General features: G+C 36.7%; 1 protein-coding gene across 1 annotated transcript in view; it reads left to right on the top strand.

Moving 5' to 3' along the window:
• Positions 1-21617, top strand: part of LOC111505365 (membrane alanyl aminopeptidase) — a 43085-nt gene that overhangs the window by 3667 nt on the left and 17801 nt on the right. Inside the window, 5 exon segments of the mRNA XM_074177309.1 lie at positions 6698-6977; positions 10982-11281; positions 11823-12006; positions 18910-19063; positions 19170-19251. Coding sequence (XP_074033410.1) covers positions 6698-6977; positions 10982-11281; positions 11823-12006; positions 18910-19063; positions 19170-19251 — 1000 coding nt within the window.

Genomic DNA, 21617 nt, shown 5'->3' with positions numbered 1-21617 from the left:
AAAGGCGTTAAATCACACGATCTAGGCGGCCAATTGACGGGCCCCAAACGTGAGATAAACTATTCACCGAAGGCGGCTCTTAATTGGGCCATTGTTTCGCGTGTCGTTTAGCATGTGGCACCGTCTTGTTGAAACCACATGTCAGGCATGTCCAATTCTTCCATTTTGGACAACAAAAAGTCGTCAATCATCACACGGTAGCGCTCGCCATTCACAGTAACGTTCCGGCCTTTGTCGTCTTTGAAGAAGTACGGCCTGCTGATGCCACCGACCCATAAACCACACCAAACAGTGACTGTTTCGGGATGCATCGGTAGCTCTTGCAATGCTTGTGGCTGGTCTTCACTCCAGATGCGGCAATTTTGCTTGTTAACGTATCCATTCAACCAGAAATGAGCCTCGTCGCTGAACACAATTTTTCGATAAAAATGTGTCCAACTTTGCCAGCGTCCATTCACCAAATGTTAGACGTTGTGGGAGGTCGTGTGGCTTCAATTCTTGCACCAGCTGTATCTTATAAAGCTTTATACCTAAATCCTTTCGCAAAATTTTCCACGTCTAGTGGAGTAACGCTGCGAATGGCGGCGAATCGACATTTCACGGTCATCACGAACACTGGCGGATACAGCCGCAATATTTTTTTCGGTCCTCACTCTATGTATGCGTGTTGGTGGTTTAATGTCCAATAATGTAAACTGGGTTCGAAATTTAGTCACAAGCTTCTGAATAGCTCCCTCAGTAGGCCGACAAAACTGCCCATAAATTGGAAGTGCACGAAGCACTTTCTTCACCGAACATACATTTTGATAATAAAATTCAATAATTTGCATGCGTTGTTCATTCGTAAGTCGATTCATGAACAAGTTTGACAATGACAAAAGACATGATTAACGCGTGATTTGCCAAAAATAGTGTTGCCAAAAAGATACCAGCAAAAAAATCACTCATTAGTTTCAAAAGTTTTGTCCGTTTTGATGTCACGTCACTCCATATCTCAATAAATATTTATTCTACTGTGTCGTGGAATATACTGATCGATAGAGAATGTTGTACTCTGTACATTGATGCAGTTTATTTTTTCCAACTTTCAATTTTTTGCCTCTTTTAAGCTTATTATATGATGTCGTTAGGCTATTTCCGGTCAATTTTTCTCTACGAATTGAAATTGAATCAAAGCGCTATCAAAACAACCCGAACAATCAACCATGCATTTGGCAATGATAGTGTTAATGAACGCATTGTTCGACGTGGGATTGCGAAATTCAGTTCCGGAGATTTAAGCATCGAAGAAGGTCGACCACAGTAATCCAGGACGAGTTTTTGAGGACCTTGGTGGAGGTTAGGTCTAAAGTGAGTGGGTCAATTCGACTCTCCATCGCAACTCGCAAAGGTTTAATGTGACTTACACCTATTCACACTCGACCAAATACACCCAGCTCCTTAACGAAGCCGACTAGTTTGTATAGTGAGTGGTCTTTCAGGTCAGATGGTGAGAATACGGTCCTGCCGAACTCTAAAAACCTGATTCGGTCCCCAGCGGGGCCGGCACAAACTATATGCTCTGCTGTTTCATCGTTAATGAGGTAGTCGGATAGTCAAGGTGCAAGATTCCCACATTGATACCCGCAACAACCTTTCCATATTAGGGTTTTTGCACATCAGCTACACCTGACGATGGCTTAGATTCACCCATGCGGGGCTTTTTCGCCTCTGGTTTTGGTGAATCATCACTTGAGCGCAAACGTTTGCTAACTTGCTCATAGGGGCTTTGTTTCTCCACCTAAGACAGATTCTGCGTACGCCACTCAAGAATACTGTGCAAGACGGTTTCATAAGGTACCCCGCTCTTGAGGAGACAACTCAGTCGTTTCCTGGCTGCACCACCAAACCTTTTTTTTAGGTTCAGTTATTGGATCAGAATTTGGAGAGTTGAGAGGCTCTCACTCCTGATCTGAATTTACAGGGAGGTCAGTTGGAGTCGTGAGCTCGACATTCACCTCCTCTATAGACTCAGCGTCAGAAACAATTTTTAAGTTTACTCTGTCCATAAAAGTCCCACGAGTAGCTAGGGAAAGAAGGTTAATCACGGCCCCGCATTACCGTGACAAGGCGATGCTACGACGAGAGGGTGCCTGGTATCTCGAAAGTTCCGTAGTGACAGCTGATTGGTTCAGTGTCATTCATCCTCTCGGTACGGATACATATACTTTAGGATTAAGTCATTGTTGGGATGCCATTCAGTTAGAGAATAACAGAACCACAAGTGATTCTGTCATTCCAGTATCCAGCAGGGCTACGTGGAAGCAGGCATCCGATGGCAGGTTTGCTCAACTCTCACTTCCCAAGCCAATGCACTCGCCAAAAACAGCATGCACAGTGGTTCAGGCAGTGAAAGATGAACAAGGACAGCCAAACCGCCGACCTTGGTGGAGACTGACCCATCACAAACTGTTTTCTGATGGCTTAAAACGTATTGGAAAGGTCAAAAAATCGAAAAGTAGGTGCTCCTCGATTTGGTCGATTGACAGAAATTGCCTTGTTTCGAGGTCTGTTTTTCTTTGCTTTTGCGCAACGAAAACGGATCATTTCTTAGATCGAATCGTCACGTGTGATGAAAAGTGAATCCTCTACGCTCTACGACAACATGAGACGTCCAGGACAGTGGTTGGACATCCATGAGCCATCCAGGCACTTTCCAGAGGCGAAAACCCACCAAAAAAGACTATGGTTACTGTATGCTGGTAAACGGCTGGTGTGATTCACTATAACTTTCTACAACCAGGCCAAACCACACAGCAGAGTGTTATTGCGAGGAAATCAGCAGCAGCCGGCACTTGTCAACAGAAGAGGTCCGATCCTGCTCTACGACAACGCCCGTTTGCACTTTTCACAAATCACCGTTCGAAAATTAAACAAATTGAGCCTCGAAGTTCTACCTCACCTACCATAATCCCCAGACCTCCCGCCAACCGACTACCATCTTTTCAAGCATTTTGATAATTTTCTTACCGGTAGAACCTTCGCCAATCAGGAGCAGGCAAAAACGGCCTTCGTCGACTTCATCGAAATTCGAGAACCCAATTTGTATGCAGACGAAATTAATCGACTTCTGTTACATTGGCCAAAGTGCACCGGTTCAAATGGTGCTTATTTAATTCAAATAGTGCTTATTTAATTGAATAAGTATTTATTGATATATTACGGTTGGACTGTATTAACTTGCTGAATCTAGGTAGTTATAGTTTGGCTAGTTACTTCTGCAGAAAAGAGAAACTTCATGGTGGTGTCGCTATAGCAACACATACCAGTGTACAGTGTAAACCTTTGAATTTGAATAAATATTGTAAGGAGTCAATTTCAGAATTTTGCGGAATTGAAATCAGCTCATTTCATACTGCCCTTATCACAACTTATAGAGCTCCATTGAATGAAAACTTTCATGCATTTTTAGAAAATTTCTATGATCTTGTTTCCTTTCTTTCAGATAAATTCAGATATATTATTATTGTGGGTGATTTCAATATTGACATTAGTAAACAAACAAGGTTTTCCCAAGAGTGGATAGATTTGGTAGATTCTTTTGGGCTCAAAATGACAATCTCTGATTATACCAGAGTTAACCAAAGATCCTCAACTTGCATTGATAACATATTAACAAATGTTTTGAACTCTGACTATGAGGTTGGTATTGTTGATCCTTGCCTATATGATCATTCTGCGCAATTCATTGTTTTGAAAAATAATAAGAATCGTTCGACAACAGACGGTGCGTTAAAGAGAAAAATTACTAATAAAGGTATACAATTGTTAAGAAAATCTCTTTTTGAGATAGATTGGAATATTTTTTACAACATGAACTTACAAGACCTCACATCTAATTTAGTCAATACATATACAAAAATACTTTCCTCTAAAAACTATCAAAAATAAAAAAGTTATCCCTAGCCTCCATAAAAATTGTTAGTGATTCGTCTGGTGATCCCCTCGACAAACATACTTTCAATGCTTTTAAAAAACAATATAAATCCGCCTTATCCGAGGCGAAAAAAAATCCTACGATCAATTTCTTCAAAACTCACAGAACTGGGCCAAAGATGCGTGGCTTCTAGTCAATTATGAGAGAAATCAAAATATCAAAACCACCCCATCAACTATAAGTCCTGATCAATTCAACTTTAACTTTAGTGGTATTGCAGAATAAATAATAAATTCTTTACCGCAGACGAATCACCATGCAATGAACTTTCTTCGAGGTATTCCCAAACCAAAAAACTCCTTTTTCTTAGCACCAGTTACAAGAAGTGAGCTTTTGCACGCCATAAAAACTTTAAAAAACTCTGGTAGTCAAGGAAACTACCGATATTCTCATGGACCCTTTTTTATGTTTAATAAACCGTTGTTTCAGTGAAGGAGTGTTTCCTGACATTCTGAAATTAACAAAGGTGTTACTGGTATACAAAAAAGGTGATAAAAACTTGGCTGACAACTATCGACCGATATCAATAATTCCCATCTTTGGGAAAATTATTGAAATAATTTTAAAGGAACGATTACTAAAATTCTTTGTGAGACACGAACTACTCAACAAGGGAAAATTTGGTTTTCGGCCAGGTTGTTCAACCACCCAAGCAATTAGATCACTGGTTGATACTAAAGGGATTTGAAGAGGGTGTGCACACTGAAGTCACTATGCTTGATCTTTCGAAAGCGTTTGACTGTGTATCTATCTCATGATCTCTTGCTAGAGAAGTTAGAGTTTTATGGAATAAGGGGTGTATCTCTGATACATACTACTGAAATCATATTTAAATAACAGAAAGCAAACAGTATTTATAAATGACGTAAATTCAACGTACGAAATAGTCAGGCATGGAGTTCCTCAGGGCTCTGTATTGGGTCCTCTGTTGTTTATAATATATGTGAACGATATATTCTATCAATTTTCTCCTAAACATTGCATTTGTTTTGCTGATGATACGACGATCATCAATCAGCATAAAAACATTTAGAAGTTGCACGCATTATATGAGGAATCAGGCAAAGAGGCTGAGAAGTGGTTTGCATCAAACAATTTGAAACTAAATATCGAGAAATCTCAAAGTATTACGTTTCAAACACACGTTGATAAGTCAGAAAAGGTTAGTACAAAACTTTTAGGTATCATTTTAGATGACACCCTCTCATGGTCAGCTCATATTGAGCAACTCTGCAAAAAACTTTCCAGCCAGTCATTACTCCTGAGACAATTGAACAAATGTCTGAACGGCCATGTTCTCAAAATGGCATAACATTCCTTGTTTCACTCCCACTTGAGCTATGGCATACTATTGTGGGGAAACTCTACTCAGTTAGAACGAGTTTTTCGCCTCCAAAAGAGGGCAATGAGAATTTTAGATGGTGCTCCCTTTAGAGAAACGTGCAGACCACTGTTTAAAAAATAGGATATTGACCCTACCTTGTTTGTTTATTTATGAATCAGTCATTGAGATTCACAAAACGATAAATGAATATATGACACACTCTGATGTGCATAATTATCCAACGCGAAATGCAAATCAGTTAAAACCTCCTCGTTACAGACTTACTGTTTCATCTCGCAACTCTCTGGGCTTGAGTCTTTACAACAAACTCCATACTGATATCAAAAATTCCAATCTTTATCATTTCAAACGTGAAGTGAAAAATATCTTATTAGAGCATAGTTTCTATGAAGTGAGAGAATATTTGGAAGCACCACTTCTCACGTCTTATCAACACAATTAATCTCTTTGTTTATTAGTAAATTACGTTAGGCTTTTTCGTACTTTTACTACATTAAACTTGATCGAAAATAGTAATTTTGTAAATTTTAAATTTTATACATTGAATTATTTATGTAAACATTTTAGTATATACACTTTTTGTATGACCTGCTACAAATGTAATGTAACGTAGTCAAATAAACTTACTTACTTACTAAAGTAGACTCATAAAAATGGACAACATTTTTTAAACAACCTAATACTTATCAATCTGTGGGTTTAGAGAAGAGTTCAAATGGAAGTCGTTTTGTGAACAGTTGATATTAAACGAGTAGGTATAGTGATATTGTTGAATTTCTCTTGTTTTATTACTACAACAGACTCTGTCGAACGTTAATTAATGTCATGATCATAGATAACCAATCACATGAAAAAATGCCAGAGTCTTCTCATTATATAGATGAAGAAGAAGTATTTACATGAATACACATAAAACATGAATTCGTCTGAAGAAAAAAGCTGAACAGAGGTGTGGTGTTTGATATATTTATACAGTTAGCAAATAACTCTAGATTCCGATTTCTTGAACATTTTCAAAGTCGATTGCAGTCGTCCTCTTGCATTTTTCAAATGATTGTAATTCTGGCTTCGATGTTTTTTGAAGGCAACATTATTTTACCTACTGGAAGTACGCCACTGGGATAAAGGGAGGAGAGAGGAAAAGTTTCATGTATGATATAAAAAAAAAATCTGTTTTTCCGTTAACCAGCTGTCGCACCCCTAAGAACGACAACCCTCAGAAGTCGAAACTTGTGCAAGCTAAGGATTAACGAGGTCTTACCTTTTAACGTGTGATTCCACACATATGATATGAAAAATAGTGGGAGCGGTTGTGTTACAACAATAAACTTTTTTATTCTCCGAATTTGTGATCGTGAATATATTTTATTTTTCAGCTCTTCAAGCAGGTAATACTTACCTTATAAATATAACTTTCAACGGCCTTCTCAGAACTGATGATATGACAGGATTGTACAAAAGTAGTTACATAGATAACACAGCAGGGGTTACCAAATATTTGATAACAACACGGTTCCAGCCAACTAGTGCCAGAAAAGCTTTTCCCTGTTTCGATGAGCCGTCGTTCAAGGCTAGTTTTACCGTCTCCGTGGATTGTCCATCAAATTTTACTGTTCACTCCAACGCAGCTATCAGATCTTCAACGATTACGAATGGGTAATAATTTTTCATTTTCGAAACAACTCATTTACCATTTTTCCAAAAAAAAAGTCACAATGGACCTTCACACTCTTCAACAATATTATTTGTTGGTTCTATGAGAAAATTGTTCATTCATCAAAAAGTAACACACAAACTTTTGAATTTCGAAGGAAAATTGAAGTTTTAAAAATGACTATGACGTCATTACATAGAAATTCACCTCCCCACCCTTGACACAACAAGATTACAGAAATAAAAAAAAATTAAATATGTGATGTGAATACATTTTACGATGTTGCCAAGTTCATATCAAATATTAGTGACGTCATTACCGTCTTTTATACTCGATTTTGAAAAAACTACTGACAATAAATGGTAAAATATATAAAACGATACACTAATATACATTCTAAAATTAGGCATATACCACTTTTGAATTTTGAATTTATATCCTTTACAAACAGTGTATACAGGGTGTCCCTGGACTTCCTCTTTTCCTCTCGGGAATGTATAGATGGGGTCAAAATATCACCAGTACTTCATATAACTTTTTTTCCTAAAAGTCTTCGTAACCAAGTTACGGGCCCTCGAAGTTACAGAATGAAAAATGTTTTTCTTTGATAACTTTTCAAGTGAATATTCAAAATCATCCAAATTTTGGTAATTGACTAAACAAATGAATTCCGTCGATGAGCTTTCATGCAGGAGTCAGTTGTTTTGCTACAAAGTCAGGAACGGACTACCCCCGATGGTCCACACCCCAAAACTTTGAAATGACAGATATTTTTCAATATTTTTCAACAAAATAAGGTTACTTGGACAATTTTATGAATAAAAGTACTCGTGTGGAAAGTCGATCGGAGCAACGAGTCTTGATAAAAATGTAGTTCTACTCGACGACATCAAACCCGCTCGTCCACCATTATTTGAAATGAATAATTATCAAAGCAGAAATAATAATGATAACGTTAATTCAACAACATTTATAACAGGAATAATACAAAGTATGCTAAAATGAAGTCGTAAACAAAAAGTACAGTACCTATATGGAAGTTTAAGTCACAATTGTGATAGCAGATATTTTTTCAAAAGAAATATCAAGTTCTGTAGATTCGTGGTGTTTTTAAACTAACAAGCTACTCTACTATGAAATATCGAATTCATTCCATATTTTGTATGTACATAATACGTGTGGAATAATCACGTTTCGTGTTGATCAGTTATCTGAATCTCATGAAACTCAACATTCGAATGTTTCAAATTCTTCTTCACAGCTAAACTGGTGAGGAGTTTCACTGATAATTATAATTTTATGGGAGAAATTCTTTAACACGAATCTAAATTTAGCTGAAAAAACGCACATCGGAAAAAATATTTACTATACTAATAAAAAGCAAACGAATGAACTACAAAAACGGCTGCACATGATCAGGTGAAAAATATCCAGGGAATAATTATGTTCCATTTCTTTCACAGATGTTGACAAAAAAACCTTTTAAAAAGTTTTGATAAAAAATGAGAAACTGGAATGCGATTTTGTTTTGTTGAGTGGTGCGTTGTCATATGACTATCATTGTATTGTCAATATTCTATAGGATATTTTGAATTTTTTTGATATGGCCGAACAGTTTACATTCAATGAATATGCAGATATGCATGTATTTTATGGACGGGCATTTTGTAATGCTGCAGAAGCTCGTCGTCTGTATTCCGAGCATTTTCCCAATCGAACGGTACCGTCAAGAGAAACATTCGAGCGTGTCGATCGCAGCTTGAGGGAGACAGGTATGTAATAATTGATAATTAATTTGAGCACGTTGTTTTATTTCGATATTATTGTAGGTACAGTTTTGCCAAAACGAGGTGGTGAGGGCGCTCCTTGGACTGTACGTACCGTTGTATTGGAGGAAAATATTTTGGAAGCCGTCGCTGATGATCCTTCAATGAGCATCAGAAATCTATCAGAACAGTTCCATACATCCAAGTCCACTATTCATAGAATAATTAGGGAACAACTGCTCCACCCATTTCACATCCAGAAGGTACATGCCATGACACCTCAAGATTTTCCAGCACGACTGGAATATGCCAATTGGTTCATGGATAGGCAAAGAGAGGATTTGACTTTTATTAATCGAGTTTTATTCACTGATGAAGCAGGCTTCAGTAGAGATGGAGTTGTCAACTCTCATAATCTCCATATATGGGCCGAAGAAAATCCCCATGGGATATTGCAAACCAAACACCAACGGAAATTCAACGTGAATGTTTGGGCTGGTATCATAGGAAACCATCTTATAGGACCATTCGTTCTACAGGACCGATTGAATGGAGAACGTTATTTGGAGTTCATTCAGAACGATTTGAATGGACTTTTGGAACATGTTCCATTGCAAACCCGAAGAGATATGTGGTTTATGCATGATGGCGCTCCTCCTCATTTTAGTTTGATTGTGCGTGACCATCTGAACCATATTTTCCACAATAGATGGATTGGTAGAGGTGGGCCATATTCATGGCCATCGCGGTCTCCGGATTTAAATCCATTGGATTTCTTTCTGTGGGGGCATCTAAAAAGCCTTGTTTACGCTACACCTATTCACACAAGAAATGATTTGTTGAATAGAATAACATTACATTGTGAAGCCATACGAAACGACCCTGGAATGCTATTTCAAGTACAGAGAGGGTGTCTTCGCAGACTAAGAAAATGTATAGAGAGAGAAGGTGGTCATATCGAGCAGTTTCTGTAGCGGATTTTTCATTTCTGTTTGCTCTTGAGGCTCTTGAGTTTCGTTAGTTAAACGTGTTTGCATTATAAAAATTCGTTATGAACATTTTACCTATCATTTCCATTTTCCTTAAAAACTAATATTTTCGAATAATGGTAGACATCTCAGGATAAATGTTGTTGAATTAACGTTATCATTATTATTTCTGCTTTGATAATTATTCATTTCAAATAATGGTGGACGAGCGGGTTTGATGTCGTCGAGTAGAACTACATTTTTATCAAGACTCGTTGCTCCGATCGACTTTCCACACGAGTACTTTTATTCATAAAATTGTCCAAGTAACCTTAATTTGTTGAAAAATATTGAAAAATATCTGTCATTTCAAAGTTTTGGGGTGTGGACCATCGGGGGTAGTCCGTTCCTGACTTTGTAGCAAAACAACTGACTCCTGCATGAAAGCTCATCGAAGGAATTCATTTGTTTAGTCAATTACCAAAATTTGGATGATTTTGAATATTCACTTGAAAAGTTATCAAAGAAAAACATTTATCATTTTGTAACTTCGAGGGCCCGTTACTTGGTAACGAAGGATTTTAGGAAAAAAAGTTATATGAAGTACTGGTGATATTTTGACCCCATCTATACATTCCCGAGAGGAAAAGAGGAAGTCCAGGGACACCCTGTATAGTAAAAGCCCCAGGATAGATGAATGTGGTACTCCTACTTCTGCATGAGCTTCTTTTGATCTGGGATTTTCAGGGCAGTAACTTACTGTATATACAGTAACTTACTGGAACTACACCTGAAAACATGAAAATAATTAAAATTGTAGGTATCAATCAACTCTCTCTAGAGTCAAAGATTATTAAATCATCATGCCCATTGAAAAATGACATTTATGTGAAGGTATGACATTTTTCAAACCCAAAAAAATCCTATACATGTTTAACTTTCTTTCGTCAATTTATATGTTCAATTCATTGTTTCTCACTCATTTTTATTGTATGATTTGTAATGTTATTCAATGGCAAAAAAATCCACAACTCAATAAATTATAGGCTTCTTATGGGAAGAAGCTTCCCATACTCAAATAAACAAATAAATAAATACTACTATGAGAGTGTACCACATAATGTTATTCCAGTCATAAATAACGGAGCGCCAATTCATTTTTGTTGTTTCGTAATTTCATGATTTGTATAACTTTCTTCTTTAATAACGGACTTTATTAACACACGTGAATTATATTTCAAGAAGCTCCCCAAAATTTTTTCTGTTTTTCAGCACGAAAAGAACCGTTTTTGAGTCAACGCCTCCGATGTCCACGTATCTCCTTGCCATTTTAGTTTCTGAATTTTCTTGTACCGAAAAAGTAATTCTTGCCAACATCACTTCCGCAGTTTGCTCGAGAAACGAATCCAGTGAGCTGAGAAGTTGGGCAGAAGAAGTAACGCCCAAACTGCTATCTTTTTTCAACAACTATACCGGGTTGAATTATAATGATTATTTAAATCATTTGTATCAAGTTGCAATACCGGACTTCGCTAATGGCGCAATGGAAAACTGGGGACTTGTTTCATACAGGTAAATATTATGTTACGAATTACAAAAGTCTTTTTTTCTCAATTGAAGAAAACAATTTTCCCTCTAATCATTTCTGAAAAATTGATCCACTTCAAAAGTTTCAGCGGGTATTACGAAGAACTTAATTTTAGTTTTCTTTTATTTTCCTAAGTACACTCAGTTTTTTGTTCCCTTAGAACTTTTTTTTTGTTTTAGATGAAATTTAAATCAGTGGGATAAACCGAATATAAATTTTAAAGAAAAGCAAAAATATACAGTGCAAAACATTCAAGTGATTAATAAATACTCTCGAAGTATCAGGAATAGGCCAGTTATCAACCGAAGATGATTATTAAAACTAAGAATCGAAACGTCGTTGAGTAGCTTGGATTGTAATTTTTTTTTATATTTTTTTCGTTTTCATTATCCTTTTCTTTATTTCATTATATTATTTTCTGTAATTCATTTAGGTTCTACATTGTACTTTTTGTTCAACTATTTATTATTTCATTTCAATTTTTTAAATATAATTTTTTCAATTTATGTTCAATTTACCCTACAGGGAAGAGTTTTTACTGTGGGACCCTTTAGAATCTTCCAACCGATTTAAACAACTGGTTGCCACCATTATATCCCATGAACTTGCTCATCAGTGGTTTGGAAATTTGGTGACTTTGGAATGGTGGTCTGAACTGTTTTTGAACGAAGGATTGGCGACGTATTTTGAATATTTTGCCACTCACGAGGTACGTATAAGTCTTAGGCATATAATGTACTCTCTAATTCGTTAAATATTACTTGTGAATTTATAAAAAAGTTGTAGGTAAAAATTAAGCAAACCAAGACTGAAGGGTATTTTTTCATGAATAATATATTTTTTTCCACAATAAATTTGAACGATTCGATATTATATATTAAAGTATAAAATAATTTTCAACATTTACGTCTCTTCACGAAAACAGGAGGAGAATCTCTAAGAGAGCTAGCTTCTTCGGCTACACTCCGGTTCAAAAATTGTCAAATCTAACTCGTGGGTTTTCACGGCCTCCCAGAATAGATTGCCAGCTAGCAAAGATTCTGATAGATTTTGATAAGAATAAATGAGTCGTAAATTCATTTCAAACATTTAAGTCACCGGAATCGGACGGCATGTAGTCCGTAGAAATGTGGCAAACATTACCAAACTTTTACTTTCAAACTGACTGTAATCTTTAGAGGAAGTTTTGCTCTGAGATGCATACCTACACAATACATGAAGACTGGTTGAAACCACCAAACCACCTTCATACCGAATCCTGGGAAAATCAGAAATTATTTGACGAAGGCTTTGAGACCAATTGTTAGGTTAGGTTAGGTCCAAAGTGAGTGGGTCTATTCGACCCTCCACCGCAACTCGCAAGGGTTTATTGTGGCTCACACCCATTCACACTCGACCAAATAAACTCAGCTTCTTAACGAAGCCGATTAGTTTGTATGGTAAGTGGTCTTTCAGGTCAGATGTTAAGAGTACGGCTCTGCCGAACTCTAAAAACATGATTCGGTCCCCAGCGGGGCAGACATAAAGTATGTGCTCCGCTATTTATAATTTTCCAAACAGAAGCTACACACACTGTCTTTCGACAGTCCGAGTCTCTGCATATGATGATTCAAATGACAGGGTGACCTGTAAGAAGACCTGTTAGACATCGTAGTTCATCCTTACTGTAGTCCAACAACTGTTTGGTATCAAGCTTCGAAGGGTGAATAAACCGCCTTGGAGTGTGCCAATCCTGGAAGAATCTGCCAGAAGTCCATTAATCTTCTTGCCATCCAAGTGTTCAATCTTTGTTTGGCAAAGTCTAAAGCGATGCCAATTACAGGTTCTGGTCCGATGAAGCTGCTTGCAGCACCCTCCTTTGCAAGGGAGCCAGCAGCCGCATTGCCTTCCAGGCCAGTATGGCCAGAAATTCAGACCAGAGACAATCTGTTAAGTCTTCTTATCGAGGAGAGTCGTTTTTGGCAATTCACTACCAGTTTAGACGTTGCTCTGTAGGAACCAAGAGCTTCCAATGCCGCTTGACTGTCCGAGAATATTTTTATTGACTTGTATACCAGGTTGGATTCTTTTCTCAATCTCTCCGCACACAATTCAATAACGTAAATTTCCGCTAGAAATACACTCACATAGGTTCCTAGGTCTGTCCTGGGTCTGCGACTTGACACCAATTAGTCTCATGTCATTTGTATCAAAACCATTTCTTGGCAGACATATTAGAGACTTAGGAAACCACGCATACCAATATGCGTACAGGTCAGATATGGAAATACTTGTTTTCTTCTTGACATATTGAAACGGTATCATTGAGATGTCTGTTAAAAACTTTTTTTGGTTATATTTGTTTTTTTGGGTATCAAGGGCAGATTTGATTATACGTCCTTAGAGTCGATTGTCCATTCGGTGAGGAGAATAAGGATTAATGATAAAACCTGCAAGTGGGATATTGATATTAACGACCATTACACGGGGTTGCCAGGGGATGTCTTCAGTAAGACTTTCGTCTTCACTAATATGAGACCTTGTAATGAACCCAGTTACTGCATCTTCTATATGAAGTACCGTAGGCATGCAGGGTAAATATAATTAAATAATGAGGGAAAACATGCAGCAGCTCCTGGATATTATAAAAAGATATGGACCAAGGAAGAAGGGCTGAAAAGATCCCGACCTAATGAAAACTCAAGACATTTTATCAGATATTTTTTAATTTCTTAACATAGTCTTCTTTTAACTCTACACACTTCTGCCAGCGATGCTCCCAACTCTGTAACCCGTCCAAATAATACTCGGCGTTTTTCTCTGCAAAAAATTGTTCATAAAAGGTGATTGCCTCTTCATTTGACGAAAATCTCTGTCTTCCGAGCACAATTTTTAGATGAGAGAACAAAAAAAAGTCGCTTGGGACTTGATCTGGTGAGTAAGGCGGATGATCAAATAGTTCAAACCGAAATTCGTAGATTTTCACTAAGACAACCGCTGCCTTCAGCTTATCATGTTATGATACGTAGTATACTCCTGTAATGATTTTTCCATTTTGAAAATAATCGATTAAAATAACTCCATGAATATCCCCAAAAACAGCCGAAAAAACAGTTTTTACTTTTTTTGGAGCCGATTCCCTCTTTGCAGTAATTAATCGGCGCCAAAACTCGGATGTATCGCGCCCTAACTGCGCCAACAGAGCGTTGTAAATATTCCTTGGAACACGTTTTTTGGTATAACGTGAGCAAACACGGCACCCAACGCGCTAATAGCTTTCTTATGCCTAAATGTTGATTTTATATGTGACAAACAGGTTCTTTTGACATGTTCATAACCTCTGCTATCTCACTCATTTTTCGGCGGTCGTCTAGCACCATTTGGTGAACTTTGGCGATGTTTCAGTTTTTGTCGGTAGTTGCAGTTGCAGTTTCTGGACGTCCCGAACGTTTATCGTCTCCCAAGGTCTTTCGGTCAGGTTTACATTCAGCTACCCAAAATTTCATTGTGCTAAATGATGGTGCAGAGCCCCCACACAGAATCAAACTCATCTTGGATTTGTGTAGGCGTATTATTTTTCAAAAACAAAAATTTAATGACAGCTCGATACTCGATTTTGTCCATTTTCATAAAAACACTCACATCAACGACTGATATAATAACAACTGCGCGTCCAAAATGGCTGAAACTTTGCTGAGTAACTGTCAACAGATGAAAAACAAAATATACTAGCTTTTGTTTACGAGTGCTGCTATCTTCATGCTGAGGTTGGAAACTTTTCAGACCACCCACGTATACACAACGAAGACGACTATGGTAGAATTAACTAGGAGGACCAAGTCAGATATGAATCTTTAAAACTGAAAGAGATTACACTAAATCCCAGAACCAACCTCCAGAAATATTAAAAAGAAAGGCGAAACTTACACTGATTCTGGTTAGATGGACTTTTTTGGAAATACAGGGGGGTTGAAACTAGACACGATAACATATGCATCTATTGCTTCCTTTTTTTCTGATTGATTCGGCCGTTACTTGATGAAGATCCATAGTAATTTCAAAAACTACACCTCACGATTCGAACTCAACAAACTTTATTTGAAAAATATATATCATCACTTTGTTCACATATTTTTTTTATTGTACTCTAATCTGTAAACGTTGTGAATAAAGTTATTATTATTATTATGTCTCAAACAAAATTATTTTCAATTTAACAACATTATTTATTCTTCCTCAAATGGTTTAATTATGGAAAATCCATTAAGCCCCTTACTCGCGAAAATTTTCATGGATAATCTAAAGAAGTCGATCTTTAAACATTTTTTTATTAGGAATTTCTTGTATTGGCATAGATATGTGGATGACGTTTTGGTATGTTTTACAAGTACTAAGAGGCAATTAGATACTTTTCATATGGATATTAACAAAATTCATGAAAACATTAAATTCACTATTAATAATAATAATAATAATAATCTTTATTGAAATAGGTAATCCTAATCTACATTCACAAAGTATACTTTTATATATAATAATTAGCAGCTCCTTCGATAGTATTAATATATTTGTTTTGTTTTAAATTTAAACGTACACACTAGGTATTTACATTTCGAGTTATATTTTCCATTGTTTTGCTAAAAGAAAACCATTCCAGTACAGCCAAATACTATAATAATCATATACAATCCTACATATGAACCAATAAGAATGCTATCCCAATATACACTTATAGCCCGAAAAAAAGAAAATACATATATTGATACCATTCACCTACAGCCAAATACCACAATAATCATATACAAACATACATATGAAACCAATAAGTTATGCTATCCCACTACCCACTATACACTCATATCCCGTAAGAAGATACATATATTAATACTCGTATTGATACTAAAAATTATTAATCCTGATAGATATACAATACAACGATTTTACTTTTGCTGTAAATGGTTTATCATTTTTATTTCAAACTGTTGCAGAGTTTCTGATTTCTTTATATCATCTGGCAACCTGTTGTAAGCAATGAATCCCTTGAACACCAACGTTTTAATATTGTAAGCTTTTGTTTGCCTAGTCACATGTAAGTTATGTTTACTTCTCGTATCATGCTGGTGAACTTGCGTATTGATAGTTATATATTTGTGAAAATATGATGGAAGAAGATTATGCAACATTTTGAAGATATAAAGTTGAATAAATAAGTTGAATAAATAAGTCTATTTTCTATTGACAGCCATTGTAATCCCAACATCAATGATATTGGAATAGAAGCAGACAACTCAATCAATTTCTTGGACTTAACAATTAGTAAAATGAACAACAAACATAATTTTTCAGTTCATCACAAACCTTCCTATACGGATATTACTATACATTACGATTCTACCCATTCTTATCAACACAAAGTAGCAGCTTATAATAGCACGATTCACAGATTAATCAATGTTCCTCTTTCAATAAATAATTTCAATAAAGAACTTAATATCATCAAGCAAATTGCGGTTAACAATGAGTTCAAAGCCGAATTAATAAACAAAATACTTGCCAAGAAAGTCTACACAGAAGCGATTCGAGATGTTTTTCCTACTGATAAGGTAGATAATCAAAATTTTAGAGCTTTAACGAATTTTGGACAAACAACGTAAAAAGTGGCTCCATTTTTGAGGAAACGAGATATTAAAATTTTTGAATTGAAAGGGTTATATTTTTTAGGAGTGATTAATTTTTGGAAGACTCCCTCATCCTTCTTTTTTTGTATCGAAATGGAGTAGTATAAAGCCAAAAACTTTCTTTCCCAAAAATTAATCACTCCTAAAAAATATAACCCCTTTAATTCAAATAAGATTCCTCTTGGCTGGGATTAAATCAAATAGGTGAATGAATGTCATTACGATGTCATCGGTGACATAAGCAGATCAAGCTTATTCCGTGACATTAAAAAATCGTAATTCATGAATGAAGGGTGTCTATTTTCTATAATGTTATCCAATTTGGTACTAAAGAGCCTTAGGGCAAGTGTCTTAAGGCGAAACATCTGTGAATACCAGTGAGGATGGCAGTGTTTTATGTAAGTGCAATTTGTTACCATACATTTAAAGTAGAACTCATGTGAATAATATCTGATTTTTATTCCACAACGAATATTTGAAATACAAACTGATTAGAGAAAAGTATTTTCTGTATAATTCAGTGTTCATATATATTTGTTTCGACAGAATTTTTTCTTTCGTATAATTCAATGTTTATATGAAAGTAGCTGTTTCAGGAGGACTTTCTTTCAGTTTGTGTTTGAAAGTTACTTCTTTGCATGATCTACACATCCATGTATAGAGTTACTTCTTTCCTTTCTTTGGAAGACTCCCTCATCCTTCTTTTTTTTGTATCGAAATGGAGTAGTAGAAAGCCAAAAACTTTCTTTCCCAAAAATTAAAATTGTATATAGAACAAGTAATACGTTGGGAAAGTTAAAAATGATAAAGATAAAACATCCAAATCCGAGAAATCAGGATTATATAAATTGAAGTGTGAAACGTGTCCTAGCAGAACATTTAGGAATTGAATCTAGGAACATCATACGAGCTATGTAAATAAGAAAACAAATTCAACATATTTAAATCATCTTCTAGAAGAAAATCATATCTTTAACGAAGAGATCGAAATTTTGCACATAGAAAATAAAGGTTTGAAACTGAATCATTTGGAAGTAATGGAAATTAATAAACTTAAAAATTCAAACATTTTAATGAATGACCAACTGGCTTTGAATAGATCACTATTATTGAACTTGTTTTCTTAAAAACCGAGAAAGAATTATTATTGATGTAAATGTGAGGTAATATGCTTCAGGTGATCATAATTGAACAGGTACCTTAGGTAGAGGTTTAGGTAATTTTTTGGAGGTATAAATAAAGTTTATGTAGATCAAATCGTGAGGTGTAGTTTTTGAAAGGGCTTGCTTATTTGAGAATTGATCTACCACCTCACCAACAGAGAGACGGCACGCCTGAAACTTTCCCCCTTTGTATTTTGTAATAATGGAAAAGATGAGAAAGGTAAGGAATGACCAATTCAGAATGGATAATTGATCGAGTTTCAACTCAGGCAACACCAGATATATTATGGATATTCAAGATATATTTCGGTCAAAAATTGGATATCCATCGGATGTATGTTTGTTTTCGGGAAAGGGGCGGATTGTACAAAACAAAAAGTTAGAAATATATGACACTAACGTACATCAAACATGCTTACAGTCCACATAACACTGAAGTAAACGTGCGGGTCGTACTCCGCGGTTACTGTTCGGTCAGTAACATCAGCCTTCTAGGGTGCAATGTATATAATTTTGGAAACCGCAGATAATTTCAATTTGAGGTCCCATAAAAATTAATGGATCAATATTCAATAGGGGATGTGTCCCCTATAAATATTACTGTCTTTGTAATTTTTGTAAATTTAAATTTATTTTAGTAATTCAGTCAAGTACTCTTCTTCATTCATAATAATGAACAATAAACTCCTACCAACTTTTGAATTTACCCTTAAATTTGTCCACATTCAGAAAGTACTCCTGAAGAATATCGCGTTCTGTGTATTAACTATTATTATTTATTATCTGCTTCAGGTGTTACCAGAATTCCAACTTGACAAACAGTTTGTCATCGATATTTTACAGTCTGTGATGCGGGATGATAGTGAAAATATTTCACCTCTTCAGTCCAACGTTTCATCTCCAGCCGAAGTGATGTCCAAGTTCAGCAGAATATCTTATTTTAAAGGTAACAGAACCCACTTCTCAAGTTTCACTCGTAAAATCGATTTTAAGAAATCTTATCACATCAGAATAAGGATCAAGTCATAGAAAAATATAAGTTATTTTTTCAGGTGGGAGTATTTTCCGCATGGTAGAACATATCATTGGAAGTAGTGATTTCCGGGCTGGTATTCAAGACTATCTAACTACTAAGTAAGTTTGGATTGAAAATTTTCTATATTTCGGACTATCAATCTACTTCAAGGATTCGAATCCCGAAAGCTTGGCATTCCTGATACAATACAAGACCCACCTTGTTTCGCTCTGCCATTGATCTTATCAGATTTTCAACTGTACCACTGATGCAACGTTTGTACTCTGCTGACTTCAACATGAACAACCCTGATGATTTCAGCATTGAATTATTGAGAAATTCCTGACTACAGTCTAATGCAAAACCTAGCTTCGATACCATCAACCGTTGTCGTGATATCCTATAGCCATATAGTTGAAATATTTAACTTGATTTCAGTCTACATAAACGAACAACATAACAAGGCATACCGTCTGATGCTGACACTAGTTAACTCCCAAGAAGTATAGATATCGCTTGAATCATTGGTCAAACTTTAGTCGTCGCCGTCGAAGTTCTGCATCACCCACCATACTCCACAGACCTCCTGCCAATCGACTACTATCTTTTCGAACTCTTCGATAACTTTCTCTCTGGTAGAACCTACGTCAATCAGGATTCGACAGAAACGACCTTCGTCGACTTTATTAATCGACGATTAATGTTTATGCTGACGGAATTAATATACTTCTGTTAGGTACATTAGCAAAATTGCACTTATCCAAATGGCGATTATTTCGACTAAATTGAATACGTATTTACTGAGATATTACAGTTTAAAGTAGACTCATCTGGTATCTGTAGAGTAAGGAGGGTGAGTGTAGACTCACAGCACTTAGGCCACATGTGACCCATTGTACATTCTCCCGAGGAGTTGTCCTCCTAGGTCATCGTCCATCCTATAATTTCTAGGAAGGTGAACAGGACACTAGGAGACATCTCCTTTATATTGGTAGGAACACACGCAGAACACACACTCTCTTTGGCAACCTTGAGGTATCTCACGGTGGCCTCCGCGAAGATTTTGGAAGGTGCAGCGACATTACTGTCGTTGCGCGGCTTCTTCAGCCGGTTCCTTACCTTTATTCAAGGCGGAGCTCTAGGCGCCCGCCGCAGGAAGTGCCCTTGCTGTTGGAGGTGATCTACTATGTCCAGCCTCATTCCAAGCGGTAGATTGGGGTGGACATTTCTGTTCATCCCCAGCCACCGCCTTAGATTGAGGTGAGCACTTCTGTCCAGCCTCGGGATAGGTTTTTGTTGTACCTATTGTTTCATTCACGTGTGTTTCCACGAGTAGCAAGGGAAGAGTTTGGTCCCCTCTGGCAGAGCCCCGCATTACCAGAGGTAGGCTGATTACAATGAGGTTTCGCCCACTTCCCCAAGGGAATCGTTTGTGACCCTGCGGCCATTAAGCTGTCGGCACGATTTCTTGCACCTTAGCTTGGGTAGGATGTTTTGCAAAGGCTTTTGGGGGTTTTTAGTTTTTAGTTCCCCTCACCCTACTTATTTCTGCCACTGACCAGCAGGCCGGCGACCCCGTCCGTAAGGCCACATTTTCTTCTCGGACAGGGCCTCCAGTACCCTGGCCGTTCCCCTATCGGCTACCTGGGGACGCGCCCGATAGGTTGCCCAAACCACGGGAAAGTAGACTCATAAAATCCGATAAAACTTTTGAAACAACTTTATATTGTCTAATATATTGTTTAACGGCTTTTTTTATCGAGGAGGATGTGACGAATTTAAAATTTGAGAATATGCTTACTACTAAGAGACGAAAGAATATTTCAATTGCTTTCAGTCGAATACCTTAATTTTTCTTCTTAAAAGAACCATCATATAAGAACTAGTAATATTTATGGATTCATGTTTCCCGACAATATAAAGTTGTATATATACGTCAGAGAAGTGAAGGGCTTTTCTGCAATGCACTGCACTGAACATGAGAAACTCTAATATACCTTCCGAGCTCGTAGCGAAAGGTTTAACTGTTTGAACTGCATCAAATTTGAATCTTGTCGATGAAAATACATGTTTTTGTTGGTTTCCGGGTTTTGCCGTGATCTTCTTTGGCTATAATCTCCAAACGAGGGAATAATAATAGACGAACATGGCAAAAAATCGCCCAACAATTTTTTAACACGAGTTTTATCGTCAGCGCTCCTGCCGTTAGTAGTACAAGGAACGTTGGAATATATGGAGGACAACGTTCAGGTGGATGCCGTGTACACAGATTTTTCTAAGGCTTTTGAGAAGGTCCACCACAGAACCTTGCTAATCAAGTTGGAGAATTTCGGTGTGAACGACGGCCTGCTAAGGTGGATTTCATCTTACCTACGTAATAGGTATCAGATTGTGAAACTTTATGATAATATATCTGAAATTTCTTCCGGTGTCCCATAGGGATCACACTTGTGACCGCTGATGTTATCAATTTTCATTAATGACA

The sequence above is a fragment of the Leptinotarsa decemlineata genome, unplaced genomic scaffold (genome assembly GCF_025532065.1).
Source record: "Leptinotarsa decemlineata unplaced genomic scaffold, Ldec_3_MD MMD2_tig00002974_RagTag_RagTag, whole genome shotgun sequence".
Taxonomy (NCBI): Eukaryota; Metazoa; Arthropoda; class Insecta; order Coleoptera; family Chrysomelidae; genus Leptinotarsa; species Leptinotarsa decemlineata.
Note: the sequence above shows the minus strand (reverse complement) of the source record. Positions and strands in the feature narration are given on the sequence as shown.